This window comes from Strix uralensis, chromosome 17 (assembly GCF_047716275.1).
Source record: "Strix uralensis isolate ZFMK-TIS-50842 chromosome 17, bStrUra1, whole genome shotgun sequence".
NCBI lineage: Eukaryota > Metazoa > Chordata > Aves > Strigiformes > Strigidae > Strix > Strix uralensis.
The window spans coordinates 13,859,184-13,878,101 of record NC_133988.1 but is presented as its reverse complement, the minus strand read 5'-3'; the positions used below and the strand labels follow the sequence as shown (position 1 = coordinate 13,878,101).

The following is an 18,918-nucleotide window of genomic DNA, read 5'->3' as shown; positions in this document are numbered from 1 at the left end:
CTTTTTTAGCCGTCTCCATCTCTTCTTCGGTCCAGCGAGAGCTTTCATTCATCTCCAGAGAAGCTGAGAAAGGGGAAGGAAAGGAGAGCAGTCAGCTGTGAGCGGGACACAGCAAGCCCGGGAGCTTGGAGGAGATGCCTGAACGCCCAAACCCCGTCCCACACCCTGCTCCCCGGAGGCACGACAAAACGCTGTGCAGCACAGAAGTGCTTCTGCAGGGAAGGCTGTGGCGGTGCAGGCTCTCAAGGCTTTTCCACACCACGGTAACCCATGCCCAGCTTTCCCCCCGGGATGCGTCTCGGTGATGCAAAACCTCCACTTTGGGACTGGAAGCGAAGCCAGATGGCTTGAGGGTGGCAGCAGATTTCCTGCTGATTTGGTGCCACGCACTCTGGCCCGCCAACAACAGGTACCTAAGATGGAGCCGACTTCGGGCTGTATGCTTTGGAGGTGGCAGACACAGGGTGGGACCGTCACCCTTGGCGGAGACGGAGAAACAGCGTCACCTCAGCAGTGACTTTGGCCGACCGCATCCATCAAGGGAGTTGGCCGTGAATGACTGCGGGCTCCCTTGGTGCCATCACCCAGCTCTCAGACATCTCAGAGCTGCTTCCAGCAATGCTGGGGGCTTGCCCAGAGCAGCACCCATTGCAGGGGAACGTGCTGCTCCGGCCGGGAGAGTCAGAGAGGAGTGTCAGCACCTGAAACTCCCCCTCTCCCCCATCCCGGCTGTGGTGCTGGGGACACTGAGGTCCTGCATAAAGCCTTCACTATGCAACAGTCCCGCTGGCAGCCTGGCACTAGAGCAAACCCTACAATAACAAACCAGGGTGTGAGTCAGAGGCAAAAAACAACTCGCTAAGGAAACAGATTTCCGGCTCAGGCTGCCAAGGGGTTATTACTCTGAACAACAGGCAAAGCATTATTTCAACAGTGATGAGAGATGTTTTGACAGTGTCCTTTCAAAATGGAAAACAGGCTGATAGGTTCAGGATAAAGGATACAAGCGAGGAGAGAAGGAAGCATCTTCCAAGAAGCTCTACAAGAAGCTGAGACCCCGTGGGAGGACAATGTGGGCTCCGATGCCCACGGCATCGAGCAGAGGAATCTCCCTTGCAGCCGGCTGAGCACAACTGCAGGTGTCACCTCCTGGAAGTCAGCGCAGGTTCCCGCCTCCCCCAGAAACGCCGTCCCCCCTGGGGATGCTGGCCAAGAGGGAGGGAAATCGATACCTCACTGCTTCCCCTGGCTACGGGCAGAGCCAGGGCCACCACGCTCATTTACGTAAAAGCGAGTCTCCCTGACACGCTGCACAAGGCCCTTCGCTCAGCTTGAGGATGACTGTTATTGTATGGTAAAGAAATGTCAAAGAAACGGCCCGTTTGGTTTGATTAATGGTATTTACTGAGGTTGCGCAGTTATGAAACAGATGCCTATGGGGAGCTCCGGCACGCTGCAGTTAAACCACAATACGGTTTTGTGTTGTTTTTTAATGTTCAATTGGTATTTAAAATGCAATAACTTTCTTAGCCAACCTAAATTAAAGCACTATTGGAGAGACATAAAGTGAAACCAATTGCTCAGATATGTCACTGGAATCGATCCATTCCTTTTTCCCAATTTAACATGCTCTAAAGTCTTTTCTCTGTGTTTGCAGTGAAGTTTATCAAGCACTCTGAGATGCTGAGATAAAAAAAAAAATCCCATCTAAGTTACTGGCATTATCTGCTGCTTCTTTGCAGCACTGCTTAACAAGTTTGAGAGGGAGAGCAGGGCTCCGTTGTGCCGGGAACTATTTATATCGCCTGTATGAAAACAGACTGCTCGCAATCAAGGCTTCAGCCAGTTGTCAGCAGAGGAACAGGGAGGCAAAACACCTCTGGGTGATTTATAGCACATAGAACAGCACAAGCAAGAAACTGCAGAGCAAGGAAACTGAGAGGAGTCACCCTGCTTTTATTTTTACCTGCCTTAGGTAGCACAGTAATAATTTTGTACTTGGTAGAGTAGAAAATATAGGAAAATCAGCCAAATTCCTTGATGCACTGGCTTCTTTAAGTCCATACACGAGCAGTTTCTCAGGGTGACCACTACTGATGCCGCAGACTCAAGAGGTGGATGCACCCAATGTGGGGCTGTGGGTGCTGCCATGAATTCCTGTCTAGCCCGAGCCAGGTGCGGCAGCACGGTGCGGCTCCGGCCGGCGGCTGGCACAGTCGCAGGGTGCCACGCTACGGGCAGCACACTTTGCCTCATCCACCTCGCTCGGAAGCTGCTCCCAGCCTCTTCCTGCTGCGCTCCACCACCATGTAGCCTTGCGCAGGCAGGATGGGAAAGAAAACACTGCCGCTGTGCCTGGCCGGCTACTGAGGGGGCAGATGAGCAGGGGCACTGGGGACCAGCATGGGAAATGCTGCTTTTTGGGCAAAACAAGTCCAATCTGGGGTGCACAGCAAGACTGAAGCCAGGGTAGGGGCTCCTGAGCAGCTGTAAGCTGCTGCGTCCTCACCACGTCCTTCAGCTGCAGAGATGAGGAAGGGATCAGCCCAATTCCCAAGGCCAGGGGGGTCACAGACCCTGCAGGCTGCAGCCACTCGGGCTCCAGGCAAATGTGAAAACAGAGAGGGCAGGAAAACTGGCAGAGACCCAGGCAAGCCCAGGAGGGCAGAGTAGGCTCCCATGCAGAGGTCAAGGGTACTCAAAGCCCGAGCTGCCGCAGAGGGAAACACATCTCCAGGTGCAGGAGGGACACGAGCCCTGCATGAACCCAGCCAACACGCTGCTAAAAATGACAGCTTCCCTTTTTGTCTTTTGCAATACTTTCCCTCTGAGGCTATAAAACCCACTAACACTCAGCCAGGACAGCCCAGGCTTGCAAACGCCTCCACTTTATCCGGGTGAACTGTGCTGGGTAATTTGTGGGGTAGAGCAACCTCATTGCTGGCCCCCAAAAACGAGGATTTCATGAAGGAAAACTCTACTCTGCGAGCGGATGGCCCATCCCCACACAGCGGACACCCCAAAGCCCTGCCAAGGTCCCCCCTGTCCCCGCGCCCGCTGCTACCCACCCAGCTCCGCGCTCTGCTGCGGGGCAGCCGCCTCCTCGTTGTTGGCTTCGTTCGCCATGGAGCGGGTGATGCGGCCTTTGCGCCTGCCCTGGCTGTTGGCGGTTTTGCGACCTTTGGAGGTAACAGTTTCTTTCTCATCGTTGTCTTCCCCGGACGTGTCGTCGTTCTTGTCCCTGAAAAAACAGGGAGGGAAATAAAAACATTGTTAGGTTGGTCTGATTTTTAGGTCAAGAAATTACTTCTCTGCACGTGTTTGGGAATCTTGGTGGTTTTTTTTTTTTTTTTTTCGGTCTTTTGGGGGGGCAGGTCTGCATTTTTTTTTGCACACGCAGGCTCTTTTCCTGGCTGGGAGCGGGCTGGATTGGTGGTGGGGTGATTTGTGGTGGGGTTTTCTTTCTGCAGCTGGCTGCAGCTCCACCACCAAGTGCACGCAGAGACCTGACGGAGACAGGTTTAATGCCAGACCATTCAAATTCATCCCTGCCTCCTCCTCATTTATCTTCCTGAAAGGGACCTGCTGGTAAATGTCTTCGCAGCCTAGATATAATGAAGCCAGATGTTCTTTTAAACCAAGTATTAAGCCCATTACAGATAGCTAGCGGTCTGCGTGCCAACCTTTCCCCGCCACGGCTCTGACGCTCCCCATTCGGTGTGCGGGAGGCAGAGCTGGCTGAAGCCCTTCATCTGGGAGCGCTCACGTTGACATCAATAACGCTAAAGGTGAAGTGCCATGCTTGGCTGCACCCAGATTGCTCCTCTGACTCCCAGCGGCTCTCACAACAACAAAACAAGCTGGAGGATCAGAGGGGCTTTGCGGGTCAATTGGGTTTATATAAAAAAAAAAAAAACCAACATATCAGAGTTGCTTTCCTGGTTTGGGAGCAGCAGGGAAGAGGAATGAAGAGGAGAGCAAGCTCTGCCCCTCCCTCCCTGCGGAGGAGGTGAGGTGGGTCCTGCACGGCAGGCAGCCCTGGACCACACCGCATCCCAACCACCGCAGCCCCAGCCCAATGCCCAGCCAGGCAGGGAGTGTTGTCCTTACTTTGTCAATTCTTCTTTGTCATTTTCTGTTTCCTGCTTGTCTTCCTCCTTCTCTCCCTCCTTCTCCTTTTCTTTCTCTTTTTCATCTTTCTCTTCTTGGCTGCTCCGGGGCATTTGCTGCTGCTGCTGCAAAACAAGGGACGTAAAACAAAACAATCGCTCAGTGCTGAGGCGGATACATCACAGCACCTGGGCCAACCTAAACAAACGCAGCGAAACAATGCTGGGGGGTGAGCGGCCAAGAGGAAAAAGCGCTGCAGGCAGAGGGTACAGGCAGGGTGCTTACAGAGGCCACGGGGGCCGAAAGCTTTCCGAGGAGATCAGAGGTAGTTTGGGATCAGGCATGGCAGATGCACTCTGGCTCCCATTCCAGGCAGCGGGACAGCCCTGGCAGCTCCCCTGGGGTCAGGCAGCAAGCAGGGACCCGAGGGGGGGAAGGCAGAGAGGTGAGAACAAACCCCCCGTTCCCTGCAGATGACAGCTTAGCAACGTCAGTCACAATTTGCAGCCGGTGGGATCCATTTTGCTGAAGCATGAAGGAGACAGGGGCACCAGAGATGCCCCAAGGCTCAGCGATACCAACGCTGGCATCTTTTTCAATGCTATGATCTTTTTCCCAAGCATCTAACATGGCTCTCAGGGGAAAGTTTATGGGCCCCTTATCACTGAGAAGGGAAGATGCCCGACTCCCTGTCCGCTCTGTGCCAGCTGGCACCCTCGGCGGAGGCTGTGCACCCAACTGCCCCAATGCTGCTGCTCGGACCAAAGGCACTGCGGTACCCGAGGGAGGGACATGGCAATTGTAATAGTTCTGGATTTTGTTTCAACAGCTGCAGGAAGGAGGATGCTGGGGAGGCCTGGTTCCCCTGACCTCCCTTCCCTCTGGCGACCAGCAAATGAGAGGCATTTCATAGAGAAATAGAAATTAGAGACGGAAATGATTTATTAAACCATCCTGCTCCTGGCTAATGCAAAGCTGCTTGCTCCAGGAAACCCACCCGGGCTCGCCCGACCCCTGCCCAAGCTGCAGGGCTTCCACCAACCCTCGGGAAAGGGTTCAGTGATGTAATGGGGGGAAATTACCCTAAAGTGGATTTATCAGCAGAAAGTATGATCCTAGGTGGCCTGGTCTGGCTGGCAGCTGTTCAGCAAGTGGGGATGAGGTGTCCCCGCATCCCTCGAGCCAGGGAGACTGGCCCATCCCCGATCCATAGGAACTGGGAGGCTGCCTCGAACATGAGCGTCCCCGCAGCAGCAGCGCTGGGTGCGAGCTAAACCCTCTGCCCCCACGGGCTGGTGCTAAAATGAGAAGTGTGGAGCTGTCGAAACGGACTTTGGAGCAGTTTTATGAGAAAGCTGCTGATTCTTTCAGGCCCCAGTTCAACACAAGTCCTTAAAACACAGGCACTACCATCACCGAAACCCTGGGGACTTTCAGTTCCTCCTTGCATGGGGGGAGGGCAGCTGTGCCACCAGGACCCCCCCTTGGTGAGGCAGGCTTGGCCAGCCCTGTGGCACCTCCACGTACCAAACACACCCCTAAGCATCAGCTCACACCCCCGTCGCACCCCCAGGAACGGCTCCATGGGATGCAAGGCTGGGAGGATCCAGAGGAGGGGGAGCTGGGAAACAGCTGGGATGAGTACTCAGTCGCTTAAGATTTTCCAAAGACCATAAATCTCTACAGCTTGGGGAACGGGATGTCTCCAGCCAAGGAACAGCATCGTACCCGGCATGCCAGGCACTGTCCTCACCAGCCCCCAAGCCCAGGGAGAAGGAGGGGGGCAGCCAGCAAGGCTGCCAGGACCAGGCAGGCAGACCCGCGCTGGTGGCAGAGGAGCAAGGAGCATTCGTCAGGCGTTACCCCAGCGCTGCCCTGAGCTCTCTGACTCCCTGAGTCACACTGTGGTGACCCCTGAGCATGGGTTCAGCCCAGGTGAGGTGAGGGCTGTGACCTCCGAGGGCCGGGTGGGGAGCAGGGCAGGCTCTGCCCCAGCCCTGGCCACCACCACCCACCCCTGTTCCCATCACCAAGCGTTTTAGCAACGGAGGGGAGCCCAGATGAATTTCACAGTATTTCTATCACCCTATCGTGAATATTTTCTATTGAGGATTGGGGGAAACCCTGCATCCCAGAGATCCCAGCTCCCTGGGGCATACACCCAACTCTCCAGCCATAAATCCAGTGCAATCGAATGAGTCCCTGCTCCAGCATCAGGCTGGCGTGGGCTCCCAAGGGAAGCTTCAGCATCCTCTCATCTTGTCTCCATGCTCGTTCAAACCAGTGGGCTGTCACCCCAAGCAGCCATCACAGCTCTTCCCCAGAGGAGGAGGCTGGGATGGTGGCGATGCTAAGGAGCTCCCTGTGCCAGCCTGCAAAAGCAGAGGTGGAAACGCAGGGAGAGACGCAAGCAGCCGCGGAAGCTCACGCTGCAACACAGATGCTTCCCCGCAGCTCCGGCACAACCAGGATGGGCAAGCCCCGCTGGCCTGGCTTCAGCAGGCCTCTGTGCATCCCCCTCCTCCTGCAGGTTTCAAGCCCAGCCTGGCAGGACATCAAATTAGGGCTTCTCCCACCACAGAGGAGCATCTTGATCCAAGGATGCCCTCTAGTGATTGCCCTGCTCTGGCCAGGGCCCGCTGCCAGGGGCGAGAACCAGCTGGGCGCAGCACCCTGTGCACAGCAGGACAGGACGGGACGGCTCTCACCTGCCAGCCCTCTCCCGTCAGGCTGAACGGCATAAATTGGGCAGCATCGTCACCATGAAGCCATGGCGGGGGAAAACTGTCCCCAGCTCCACCCGTGGCTGCGTTCATGTCTTCATCTGAAGAAGGCTCCTAGCCAAATGCTGCTTTGAACCCTCGTAGGCGTGCGGTGATGGCTCATCTCCCGAGCTAGAGCTTGGCTGCATGGTGGGGCACCCCTCAAACACACCGGAAAGCACCTCTGGGGATGGCCACGCTCACGAATGTCGCCTTACATCCCACCTGGGGGGTACGTGCTGGGCTGGAGGCTGTGGGGCTGGTTGAAGCACCCAGAGCCCTGGCGGAGAGCAGGCACCCCGGGGACCCAAACGAAGCCACGGAGAGCTCAGCCACAAACAGCATGTGGAGAAAGGAGGTGGGACACCCCGCTGGGGACTGACCACAGCAACCACGTCGGCCCATCCACGCTACATGCTCTACCCCAAACCTCAGAGCAGTCAGCATCGGAGCTGGACCACAGCATGGCACAGTGCTGGGAAGTCACAGCCGGGAACCCGCGAGCCGGCCGGTCCCCCGCTCCCGGCACACGGCTGCCCCGCGGTGCGCGGGGAGGCTATTCTTAGCGCTGGACGCGGACCAGCTCTGGATGATTCAAGGGACGGGACGCCATCCCAAAGTGTGACAGGCCAGGAAATGCTTCCCCAATTACCAGCTGATGTTTCCCTCTGATTCATGCTGCCCCGGTTAGAGGTGGACTAGCAGGTGGGTCAGCTCGTAGTGGACAAGCCAAAGGCCAGCGCCGAAACTGCTCGGCTCCCGGCAAGTTAAACCTCTCCCCACCTACATCCCTGTCCCCCTGGGGATAAGGCACCCCACCTCCCAGAGGCAAAGCAGGTATGTGCTCCCCACCTTGCACAAGGAGATGAAGGGATGTGCCCGAGGCCAGGGAAGATGCCTGTGGCAGAGGGCAGGGCTGTCCCTCCCGTCCCTCCCTCCCAGGTCAGACGCTCTAACCACCGGACCGCCCTTCCTCCTCAGCATCGCTGCTGCTTGTTTTTGCTGCCGACACATCCTGTTTATTTAAAAAGGCCGCAAGACAAAAATCGCATGTGGGACGCGTGAGCGAGAGGCCGATCCTGCTCCGAGTCTACGGGATGGGCGGCCTCCTTCCCCGCGCGCTCCCCATGCTCCGGCGTGAGCTGCTCCGTAATTACAAACATCTGCTCACCTCTACCCCAATTTCCCACCGGCCCGGAGCAGCTGGAGAGGAGCAGATCGCTGCCAGCCCTCCCGAGAACACCGCATGTGCCGCCAGCCACCCCCTCGCTGGGGCCCGTGGGCAGGCACACACACTCGCCCCAGCGCCCGGCTCCCCTCTGGAGTGACACGGCTCACCCTGCCCGGCCAGCTCCATCGGGCTGGCACGTCACGGGGATTTCAGCCGCTCTAAAGCTCCGGCTCCAAGTGCGCTTTTGAGAGACACCGGCATGCAGGTAGGTCCTGGACACCAAAATACTGGCCCTGCTGAGAACCGACCAACTCGCTGCACGTCCCGGCAGCGGGTCTGGCTGGGAGAAAGCCCCGGCGAGGAAGAGGTGCAGCTCCTCCCACTCTGTTTACTTCCTTTGCCGAGGCACTGCCTGCTTCTGGAAGCGGGACGGGAGGGCAGGAGGAGGTGGGGGAAGAAGCAGCTCCCCACCTTCGCCCTCCCCAGCCCCACCGGAGACGCCTGCCGCCTTGGCACAGAGACGGTGAAACCAGCCAGAAACCCCTTCGAGCCGGCGGCACGTTCCCCGCCTCTGAAGCGCCCCTCTCGCACACTCACCAAGAGCTCCAGACCCTCACTGCCCCCCAAATCACTCACCTCCCCGCTCCCCGGCTCCCGCGAGCGGCCGGTCCCCGACAGCCCCATCGCCGGCTCCCGGCCCCTGCTCACCGCCCAGCCATCCGGGCGCGCTGTGCCTTACATTCTCCGGCTCTGAAGGCTTCCTGACGATTTGCATAGTTAAGCCGTAAACTAACCACAACATTCCTCTTATGATTTTGCAATCTGCTGGAATAACGTGGTCGCTCTAAGTCAAGTCGATGAATCATCATCTATAAACCACAGCTCTCGTCACCGGGGCTCTCAGTGCTGGCTGCAGCCAGCGTGATTAATCCGCCAGGATGCCAAGCTTAACCTGCGGCGCGGGGCTATTTATTTTCCAAACTTGCAAACCTCCGGAAAATGACTGCTCCTGCCTTCCCCATCCCCCCTGCAGTGAGATGTGCTGGGCTGTGGAAGGGGATTGGGGACCATGTCGGAGCCTCGCTGCCCGCACAGCGTCCCGGCGTTACCTGCTGGACCATGCACCTTGCAACTGAGGCACCCGTGCCCTCTCCCAGTCCTTTCTCACTCCCTGCTCCGCAGCACCCTCAAAATATGCACCAAAACACCACTGTTGCCAGCCCAGCTCGGTTCCCCAGCCCTGGTCCTGCTGGGGACAGGCACAGCCACCATTTTACAGCAACTCTCCCCCTGAGGTTTAGCTGAGCTCACACCCGTTCCTGCCCTGAAACCACCAGCTCCGGCCACCCCCAGCCACACTGGATGTGCTGGTGGGGAACCAGCTCAGGTCACGGTATCGGTACCGAGTGGGAGCCCTTCCCTGAGCCCAGGTGCCAGCTGGGAGTGACATCTCTTGTCTCACAGCAGGTTTTGAGGGCAAACTGGCTGCACGGGGGATGCCATTTGGCTGCCAGCAGGCACGTCACCTCCACTGCTGTCATTACAGAGCCCTGGGCTCTAACAGAAGATGAACACACCACGGAAACCACCGACTCCTGTTTGCTCCTTAAATCAGGAGGGAGCGATCCACAACCCTCCATGTCCTTGTGCAGAGGGGCCCGTGTGTGCCAGGCTGAGCTGCGAGGCAACTCATTTCAGTGCCGCTCAACCCATCCCTGGGCAGCACAGGCAGCGAGCTCTGGGGTTTTTGCTCAAAGGTGGCTTTTCAGCCCTCGCCACAGGCTCACTGCAGCAGCGCGGTGACACATGCCAACCCTCTCCCCACTGCGTCACGCCAAAGTCTGCCTCGACAGGGACTTTGGAGGGAGCTGCGCCCCGCCGGCGCGAGCCCTGTCCCCTCCAGCAGCCAGGAGCACCCACTCGGCCATGCCGCCTCTCCCGCACGCAGGGTGCCGGCTCCTCGCTTCTCCCGCGGGTGACTTCAGATCAATGGCATTTACGATGTTCTCCAGGGGCACTCGGCTGTGGAGCAGGAGGCTCGGGCCGAGGTCATTGCACGCAATCAGGGAGTTGCAAATTAAAACCAGCTCGAGATAAGCCCAAGACAAAAGGCCTTCGCTATGCTGGCCAGGAATGCCTAGGGTTTGCTTTGCTGCTTCTCCAGGAGTCCCAGCACGCCTGTGATGGCCACGTGCATGCGTGGGTGCCTGCTAGCATCACCCTGAACACCCCACGGGGTCTGGTACAGCACCGCGGGGCAGGATGCACTGTGCTCTTTGTGGCACAGCCGGTGGGACTTGGCACCCGGCTCCCACCCCTCTCCCCGGCCCCGCGGGGCGCTGCGCAGAGCAGCTCTGCCAGGAGCAGGGCTGGCACCACATAGCCTTGGCTCGGGAGCATCCTCTCTCCTCCACCACCCACATCCAACCCTTCCACCTGCCTTCAAACTCTCCCTCCGGCAGGTCACACCAATGAGAGCCGGGGCAGGGACTGCCCCACCGAGCACCCACAGCGCCAGCCTCCTCTTTCACCACCATGCTGCCCAGGTGCCCAAGGTCCCTCCTGGAGCATCCTGCCCTGTTTGCCAACGGCGTAGCAGAGGTCGAGGACCTGCTGCCAAGGTCTGACACTGCAGGGCCTCTGTGAACAGCACTCCCCGCACGTCCCCACCCGTCCCTCGGCGGCAGGCTGGGTAGGGAGCGCAGGGAGGATGGCTTAGAAATACAGGTATGTATCATGTAGGCGACTCCCAGGGCTCAGAGCCTCTGATCCGATGGTCTGGAACGCCTCAGCCCTCGCTGCCACCCACCACCACACAGCCTGGCTTCTCACGACCACGCGCGGCACCCTCCGCTCATGGGAGAAACCACAAAGCAAAACAAGCCGCTGCCAAAACAACAAGAGAGGAAGAGGAATGTCTGCCGGCGACTTGGCTTTGATCACTCGCGTCCTGGGGCTGGGTTTGATGCTCTTGGCTGCGGAAGCAAGTTGAAAAATCAAAGGGCCAGGCTTGGATTTGATAAGGAGAATGATAGTGAGCACAGGGCTTGCTTGGTTCAGCTCTGACCACGACGGCCCGGAGCTGTGCTGCTCCTCTGCCGGTAAACAACAAACTCTGCAAGACAGCAATCATTATACAGCAGAGATGGAAAACGCCAGGGCCGTGCCTGACACCCCGGGAGGCACTGAACAGGCCCCGCGCACGCTCGCCAGCGCAGCTCTCAGCACCGCAGGCCACAAACCATGGCCCAGTGCCAGCAGCAAAACGCCGGCAGCCACAGCTGGGCTGCCCTGCCCTGCCGTGCTGTGCCGCGGGAAAGCCCAGTGCCACCTCCCAGGCTGCCGGTCCCGAGGACGAGGAGAGGGGCCGGCTGTGGGACTGCAGAGACACCAGACTGCAGCATGCTGCGGCCGGTGTGCGCACCCCAGCACGGGCTCATCTTGGGCGGCACTGGGAACCTGTTGGGCATGGGAGCCTTTCGGGCAGTGGCCCCTGCTTGGCTCAGCCCAGCCCAGTGGGCACTGACACCTTCCCACCACTTGCTCCTTGATCTCAGTGAAGCGCAGAAGTGATTTTTACAGGACCCTGCTTGTTCGGATCCCTCCTTAAATCACCGAGGGCTTTTCCATAAGAGGAAATGTTTCTTTTCTGGGTCGCTGCTGAGTTTTTTAAAAGCAATTTGATTGCTCGTGATGGGAAAATGACCCGAGGGGAAGAGAGCATGAAGTTTGGAAGCGATGGAGATGAGCCCCTGCTCTATCCCGGGTGGGGAACACATGTTTTCTCTTCCCTGGGGTTTGCTTTACCCTGCTCCCTCCTGCTCACAGTCCCCTGGACAATGCTGACCCACTCCGAGCCCTGCCAACAGCGGAAGGTGCTGGGTCGGCGGCTCGTGGGACGCAGAGCAGCATCCATGAATGCCACAGGCTCACCAGGGGCAAAGCAAGCCCCGTATCCTCACAGAAGCAGCTTTCTCCAGGATTTTCAGCTGTGCCTGGTCTAAAAAGCGACTTAGCAATGATGTGACCTATCTCCCGTCCATGCCCAGGCAAACCTGGATCGCAACAACAGATAAAACAACTCATCCCAAAATCCAACCACTTCTGTCACTCCCTGTCCCGCTGGGAAGGTGCTGCAGGTTCCCCGTCGAGATGGTAATGCCCAGCCTGGATCCCAAACCCCCGATCTCACGGAGTACTCACGTGGGTGCAGGCGTGGTGGAGCGCTTGCCGGGAGGATGCATCGACCTGCTGCTGGAGAAACACGAGTCCGAACTTGGGGGCCAACCACAATTGGTGGGGGTTTACCTCACTTTTAAGTGACTATTTTATTATCGCTAACTGCAGACACGATCAAGCTGCACGGAAGAGCCTGGCTGTGGTGGCCACAGGGTCCATCAGCAAGTGGTCCATTGGCAGCCCGTGCCGGTGCTGCCCCGGAGGGAAGCAGCTATGTGTCCCTCTCTGCCAGTGCCCACCCCACTCCGAGCCCGCAGGTCTCCCGGCCGTCCCTGTGCTGCCAGCAGCCCTTGAGGCTGTGCTGGGACCTGGGGACAGAGCAGCCATCCTCCTGTGGCAACGCATCCTTCGATTCTTTTTCCAAATATGGCCACATCGTTCTCATTTAATCACCCCCAAAACTGCAGTTGGGATTTTAGGAATGTGAGTTTCCATTGTGTTTGCCCGATTACACTGTCCGGAGGGGTGGCAGGGCTGCAGGAAAGCTGCAACCCCCTCGGAGTGGGGGAATGGGCATGATGCCCCTCACGGGGCATACCTGGGGGACAAGGTTTGGCAGCGATGGGAGACCAGACTGAAAGAGCAGGTGCCAGCAGAGGGTTACAGGATCGGTATCAGCTCGAACATTGCCGTGTCTCACACCTCACCCACCTCCTCTGTGCAGGCCCCCAGTGCTCAGCCTCACCCGGCGGCAGTGACAGCACCCAGGTGACAGCCCTTTACCACCCCTGACCGTGCGCTCGGTGCCTGGCAATCTTGGCACCCTGGCGAGGGCGGGCGGCTGGTCCCGTTTCAAGGCACGAAGGTGAACGTGGACCCTGGGAGAGAGCATTTAGCCAAGTACAGGACAGGCCGCAGACCCCGAGCCCTCGCCCGTGAGCCCCCCAGCACTGTTGTCAGGCTGCCCTGCGAGCTGCCAAGTGCCTAGGCTACACCGAGCTGTAGGAAAAGCACGAGACGGGTGCTCTCTCAGAAACAACCACTTTTCCTGATGGAGACAAGTTACTTTGCAAGTTGTATACCGCCAAGCTGTTAAGCAAGACTTGCTGCCTCCTAACATGCTCCAGCACAACCCTCTGTGCTCACATGAAGCCCGCTGCTTTCCATGAGGATGGTTTTGAACCACTTTTGAGGATTCTGGGGGTTAGCTGGTTTTGTCTGGATTTTTTCTGGCTGCGAGGAGATGTAGATTTAAAGAGAGCCTGCACAGAGCAGCGCACACATAAGCACCCAAGGTATAAACACTCTGAAAGATGTTTCTCACTGTGAGGCCACACTTGAGAAGGACCAGGACCATGGGGGTTTGGCCAGGTTTAATTTCTTCTCATGGATCCTGCAGGCTCAGCCTGGCCGGGCGGGTTTCCCCAGCCACCAGCAGTGCTATCACACTGCAGACTTGTCCAGAAAATCCCTTCTGGGTCTCAGCAGCAAGCTGACCTGGCCCAACCTGCACATGATGGGAGGATGGGGCAGAGACGAGGGACAGGACAGCAGCTGGGGGACAAACAGCAAGCAGGGCCACCTCACAGCAACATCCCACTGGCAGAAGATGAACCTGCGTCCCAACACTGATATCTCAGGCATCATCTCCAACCAGGCAAACTGCTCCATTACAGACTGCTCCACAGATCATTTCAGTACGCTTTAAAATACAGCGCTCAAGTCAGCACAGGCTTAAGTGCTTGCAAAATAATTTATTGGTATTTGTGGCAGCAAAGTTTACTGGCCACATCCAGGACTGTTTCTGGATGATGTGCTGCATTATTAAACCAGGATTTTATGACAAGTATCTCCCCATGTCTGAAAGAGAAGTTGTCAAACCCTTTGTCACTAATGAGGAGCCACTCCCTGGACTGATAATTGAATGCTTCCCAGAAATAAAGATCATTCACCTCGTTAGCCATTGTGGTTAACGGAGCAGGGGCACATGCACAATTTGTGGTGTAAAAGGCAGTTTGCTGAGCTCTGGACTTGATCCTCCCAGGAGAGGTGATGGCAGGGCAAGGCTGGACCGTGGCCGGTGTTCTGCTCCAGCAGCGGGGTTGGGGTGCACAGAGCCCCAAAGCCGCGGGCAGGCAGCACCCGCCTGCCCGCCCAAATCCTGCCAGCCCCGCCGGCTGGGATGGCGCTTCCGTGAAAAAAGTAAATGGGTTGTTTATAAAAATCCAGGCTGGGGCTGTTTATCCACGTCGGCGAGGGGAATGGTTTGTGTTTGGGGAGGGCGGGACAGTCGGCGGGACGGATAATTCGATTTGGGTTTTGGCAGGGGGCAGGGAAGAGGGTGGGCCTGGGAAAGGCTGTTGGCCCTGGCAGGGGACCGCGCCGGCTGTCCGGGCAGGTCACGCCTGAGCCCCCGCCCCGCTAGCACCGCTCCGGCACTGCTCCCCGGTGGAGGAAGGGGGGGTCTGGGCGGCTCCGGTCCCCCCGGCTGCCACGGAGCGAGTCCTCGAAAGCGTCAGCCCTAACACATGGGGCCCGTTCGCCAGGGAATACGTGAGCACCGTCTGACAGCAGCGCCGAGGGGGACCAGCATGACGGCACGTCCTGCGGGCCGCGTCCGTCCACCCCAGCGCATGACTTCATCCAGCCCTGAGTCATCCCCAGGGCGGGCAGGGCTCCTCCGGCCGCCCATCGCCGCCGCCGGCCGACCCGCCGCCAGCGAGAGCATCGGCCTGGCGGGACAGTCGCCCGCCTCCCCATCCCGGCACCGCGTGGGATCCCCACGGCTTCCCCACCCTGGGAATTCACCGGCACCACCGCAGGAAGCGTAACCGGAATGCTGCGGCCACACCACTGCCACGTGGGCAACGCCACTCCAAAATCAAAGCGAATCTATTCTGAATCAAAACCCCGCGCTCCGCATGGAATAATTATGTTGAAATAAAGTCACTTTTCTTCCAGCACGGTTTCAGCCCAACACTTGCGCTACCACAGCCCGGCTGAACAGCTTGCCCGAAGAGCGAAGCACATGGCGCTAATTGCCTAGCTTCAATTTTGGTGCCCCCCGCTACAGAATTGGGGGCGTTCGCAGAGAGATGCTCTTTGAAATACCCTGAAGAGTGACTGCAACAGCCCCCCAGGCAACACATCCGCGCAAGGGCCTTTCATTATAAACTTATGCAAATTTATGCTTATTACTGTACACTGAATATTGGATCAAATCGTTTTACCATGACTCAAACTTTTTCCTTTTTTTTTTTTTTTTTTCAATGAGAAATTACGCACTTGGAAGTTATTCCTCTTCCCATTGATTCCTCCCTTTCAGGGTTAAATGGCATTTTCCATACCCATACACAGAGGATTATTTTAGAAGGGATCTTCATCTCAGGAGCCTGAATATTATGCATAATGATCCATCAGATGCGTGCGCCTTTCATTCATCGGCGCTGGGGAAGGCGGCGTGCCGGGAGCATGCGCCCTGTCTCGGAGCGGGCGGCTGCTCGGTTTTCTGACAAACTGGAAGCAGAATCATGTGAAGTCCCCGCTCTTGGCAGGAGATTTTTAGCAATAAGTAGCAGCTTTATGAGGAATATCCTTTGCCAGGGGACCATCAGCCAGGGAGCAGTGGGATTCTTATTTTTTAATGGACTTTTAATAAGTAGGCCACAATGATAATCTTGACACCAGAGTAGCTTTATTTCTATGTGTAATTATCTCCACTTCGTTCTCAAGCTCCCCGCTGCCTCCAAGAGCAAATAAGACCCCCAACCTCTCCGTGAGAAAAAGAGCAGGAAAACAGCATCGGGCCACTTGAAACGCTATTTGTATCAGACCTCATCCGCTCCTCTCATTCAATATAAAAGTCAACCTCTCCTCTAAATTAATTAAATCTCACTTTTGGCGTTTAACTGCTTGAACCCTTACCAGCAGGAAGATCCACGCTCGGATCACAGGCAGTGCCGGGAAGGCAGCGCCATGTCTCCTGATGCTGCAGAAAGACCCTTCGCAGCCCCATCTCCTCCCTCCACGCTGCCCGTCCCTGTGCTGTCCCACTGTCCCTCAACCCATCACCGGTGGCTGAGACTGGGCCGATGAAGGCAGAGCCCCCAGCGCCAGGGCAGCCCAGTGCCACCGCTCCCCAGCCACAGCCCTGACTCTTTGCAAGGCCACAGGATGAGGGACCTACACGGGGCCAAAAATAATCCAGGACCCTCTGGGAACAAGCAGGGATGACCCACAGCCAAGGTGCTGGCTGAGCCTCTGGGACGAGTTATTCCCAAACGAGCACACACCTTCTGCAGTCGCAGGCAGAATTTGACCTGCTTCTGAAGAGACTCACTAAGCAAAAATCCCACCAGGAGCATCCCTCCGGATTTGCCAGTATCTGACCTCTCCCGTGCTGGTCTGCGCAGCTGCATGCTGACCCAGCCTGGCCTGGGGAAAGCAGGTCCCATCAGCACCACCCTCAGAGGAGACCCCAGCTCCCCCAAAGCAGGGTTCTGGGGTGCAAGGCAGATGCTCCACCACTCCCACTGGTTTCTGGCAGGACTTGCATAGAACATTCCTCCCTTCAGTACCTGAAAATGTCACCCTCAAACAACTCTCTCCCCAGCACAGCCTCCCTCTGCGGCACGGACCCCGCCATGCCACCCCGCCAGCAGCGTGCCCTTCCCAAGCCTGCACACAGGCTCTTCCAGCACTCCTCCACACGCAGCCTCACAGGAAACAGATGCAAGTGACGTATGGAAATACTGGGGGTATCACCGCACAAAATGTGCATCTCAAGATCCCCGAAGATCTCTGGGGGAGAGCTGCTCCAGGCTGGATCATATGCAGCATCTCCTGTTCTACACCCCTGTCCTACTGCTACTTGTGCAGCCAGCCCTTGGCTCTTAAAGCTTGTCTGAACACCCCACCCTCCACCTGAGCATCAGTCATGGGAAATATTCACTGCTTCGCTGTCCCCCCAGAATCATGGATCTCACTCTTCTTTCAAAATCAATAACGTTCTGGTCGAGCTCCACTCGCTTCCTTCAGTGCCCAGCAGCCTCCCTCTTAATAATTTACAAATATTGCTGTCCCCTGCTTGCAAAAACTGTTCTGCCTTTTACTATGGTTTGGAAGCAAGACCCTGCTTCCAAAGGCTGGCACTGACCAAGTCTCCAAAGGGCAGCACACGATCTCCACTGCCCAGGCTAGACCAGACCCATCAGTGAGAGAAAGCATCGTGGGAAATTCTGCAGCTAGCGATGCTCTGGATACTTTTAAAAACTAAAATACAAATAGTACCTGCTGGGCGCAGGACAGGCAGGTCTGTGGCTGCAGGGGTAGGTAGACAGATGCAGAGCAGAGCGTTAGATTGCCTCTCTCCCTCCACACTTGTTACTTGCTCGACTTAACATTGAAACCAGAATGAGCTGTGCTAAATGTCTCCACTGCTAACAAGAAACAAATGTGGCCTCATGTTCTAGTTGCTGTGATCTAACAAAACAGACCATGGTAAACACTATAAAAATGTACTGGAGGGAACCACCCTGTGTTTGCTGGGAGAGGGACTGGATAATCTAATAGGGCTTTATCCATCTCTAATGTCTCTGAAAAAAAGAAGGGAAAATTGGGCCCCGTCCATGACATTCGTCATGTGCTAGCTATTCTGATGTCTTAATGCTGCAGAAATCAAATTGGAGCGAGGCTACCTATCTGCCTCCCAATCAGGATCTAGACCCAAGTGCTGCTTTTTATGGCCATGCAGCGTGAGGAGCGGCTGATGTCAGTGGTGGCACGGGCCAGGCCAGTTTTTCCAACCCTATCCCCACGTTATCTGGAGAGATCCTCCCTTTACAGACACCTCACTCTCCTCATGACGTGGATAACCACTCACTTTACAGACCTGGGGATCCACCAGTGGGACCTTCCTCTGGCTGAAAGCATTCACGAGGACAAGGTACCTGCCCAAAAGGTTAGCACTTATCTGGGTACCTGGGTATTGCGGTATCAGCAGCAACACTGCGTGGTCACGTCTAGATTTGTATCTTGTCCATGGTAACGGCAAGGGCTGATTCACTCACCTACCCCAGGCACCTCGTGGCACCCTGGGTACCTGCCCGGCCCTTAACTAAAGGGTTAAGGGTCTCCTCTAGCTTCAGCGCCAAATCTGCCAGCCCCCATGGGGATCTTGGACACCCTCCGGCTCATCAGACAGATTTATATGCCTCTGCTTGGGCTGTCACCAAAAGCCACTGCCACCCAAGTCACTCTCCTCCCATACCTCTGCCTGCAGGAAGAGCCTTGGGCAGGCTCCACAAGGCAGGAGGCACCCCCACCCAGCCCCCAGGAGCCCCATTCCCACACGCTGGCTGCCATCGCTGGAGGGGACAAACAGGCCCCACTTGGTTCTCACACAGAGCCGCAGGCTGCACGGGCAACCCCATGCTACTCCTGACGCCTGGCCAGGTTTTCTGCATTCAATCCATCCCCTTTTTCAAGCATCTTGGGTTTGCTGTTTGCTTTTTTAAAGCTACTGTGACCTTGGCACGGAGACGGACAAACATCAACTGCCAGAAAACAGCATGTTCTGAAAAGCTACACAGAGCAAAACCACAGCCCCATCACAGTCTGCAAGCAAGATCTCCATCTGGGAAGGGGAGAAAAGCAGCATTTGGGGGGCTCAGAGAAAGTGCTGCTGAGAAGCTGCAA

At 56.9% G+C, this 18,918-nt stretch overlaps 1 protein-coding gene across 12 annotated transcripts in view; it reads right to left on the bottom strand.

Moving 5' to 3' along the window:
* NCOR2 (nuclear receptor corepressor 2) overlaps positions 1 to 18,918 on the bottom strand; it is a 257,096-nt gene that overhangs the window by 60,554 nt on the left and 177,624 nt on the right. For 10 of the 12 annotated variants that reach the window (XM_074887780.1, XM_074887781.1, XM_074887783.1 and 7 more), the window contains exons 15-17: positions 4,111 to 4,235; positions 3,069 to 3,241; positions 1 to 63 (exon numbers count right to left, since the gene is read on the bottom strand). In XM_074887780.1, the coding sequence (XP_074743881.1) occupies positions 1 to 63; positions 3,069 to 3,241; positions 4,111 to 4,235 (361 nt within the window). Of the gene's footprint in view, positions 64 to 3,068; positions 3,242 to 4,110; positions 4,236 to 8,679; positions 8,793 to 18,918 lie in introns of those variants that run through there. The other 2 variants (XM_074887782.1, XM_074887777.1) reach the window with 2 other exon arrangements.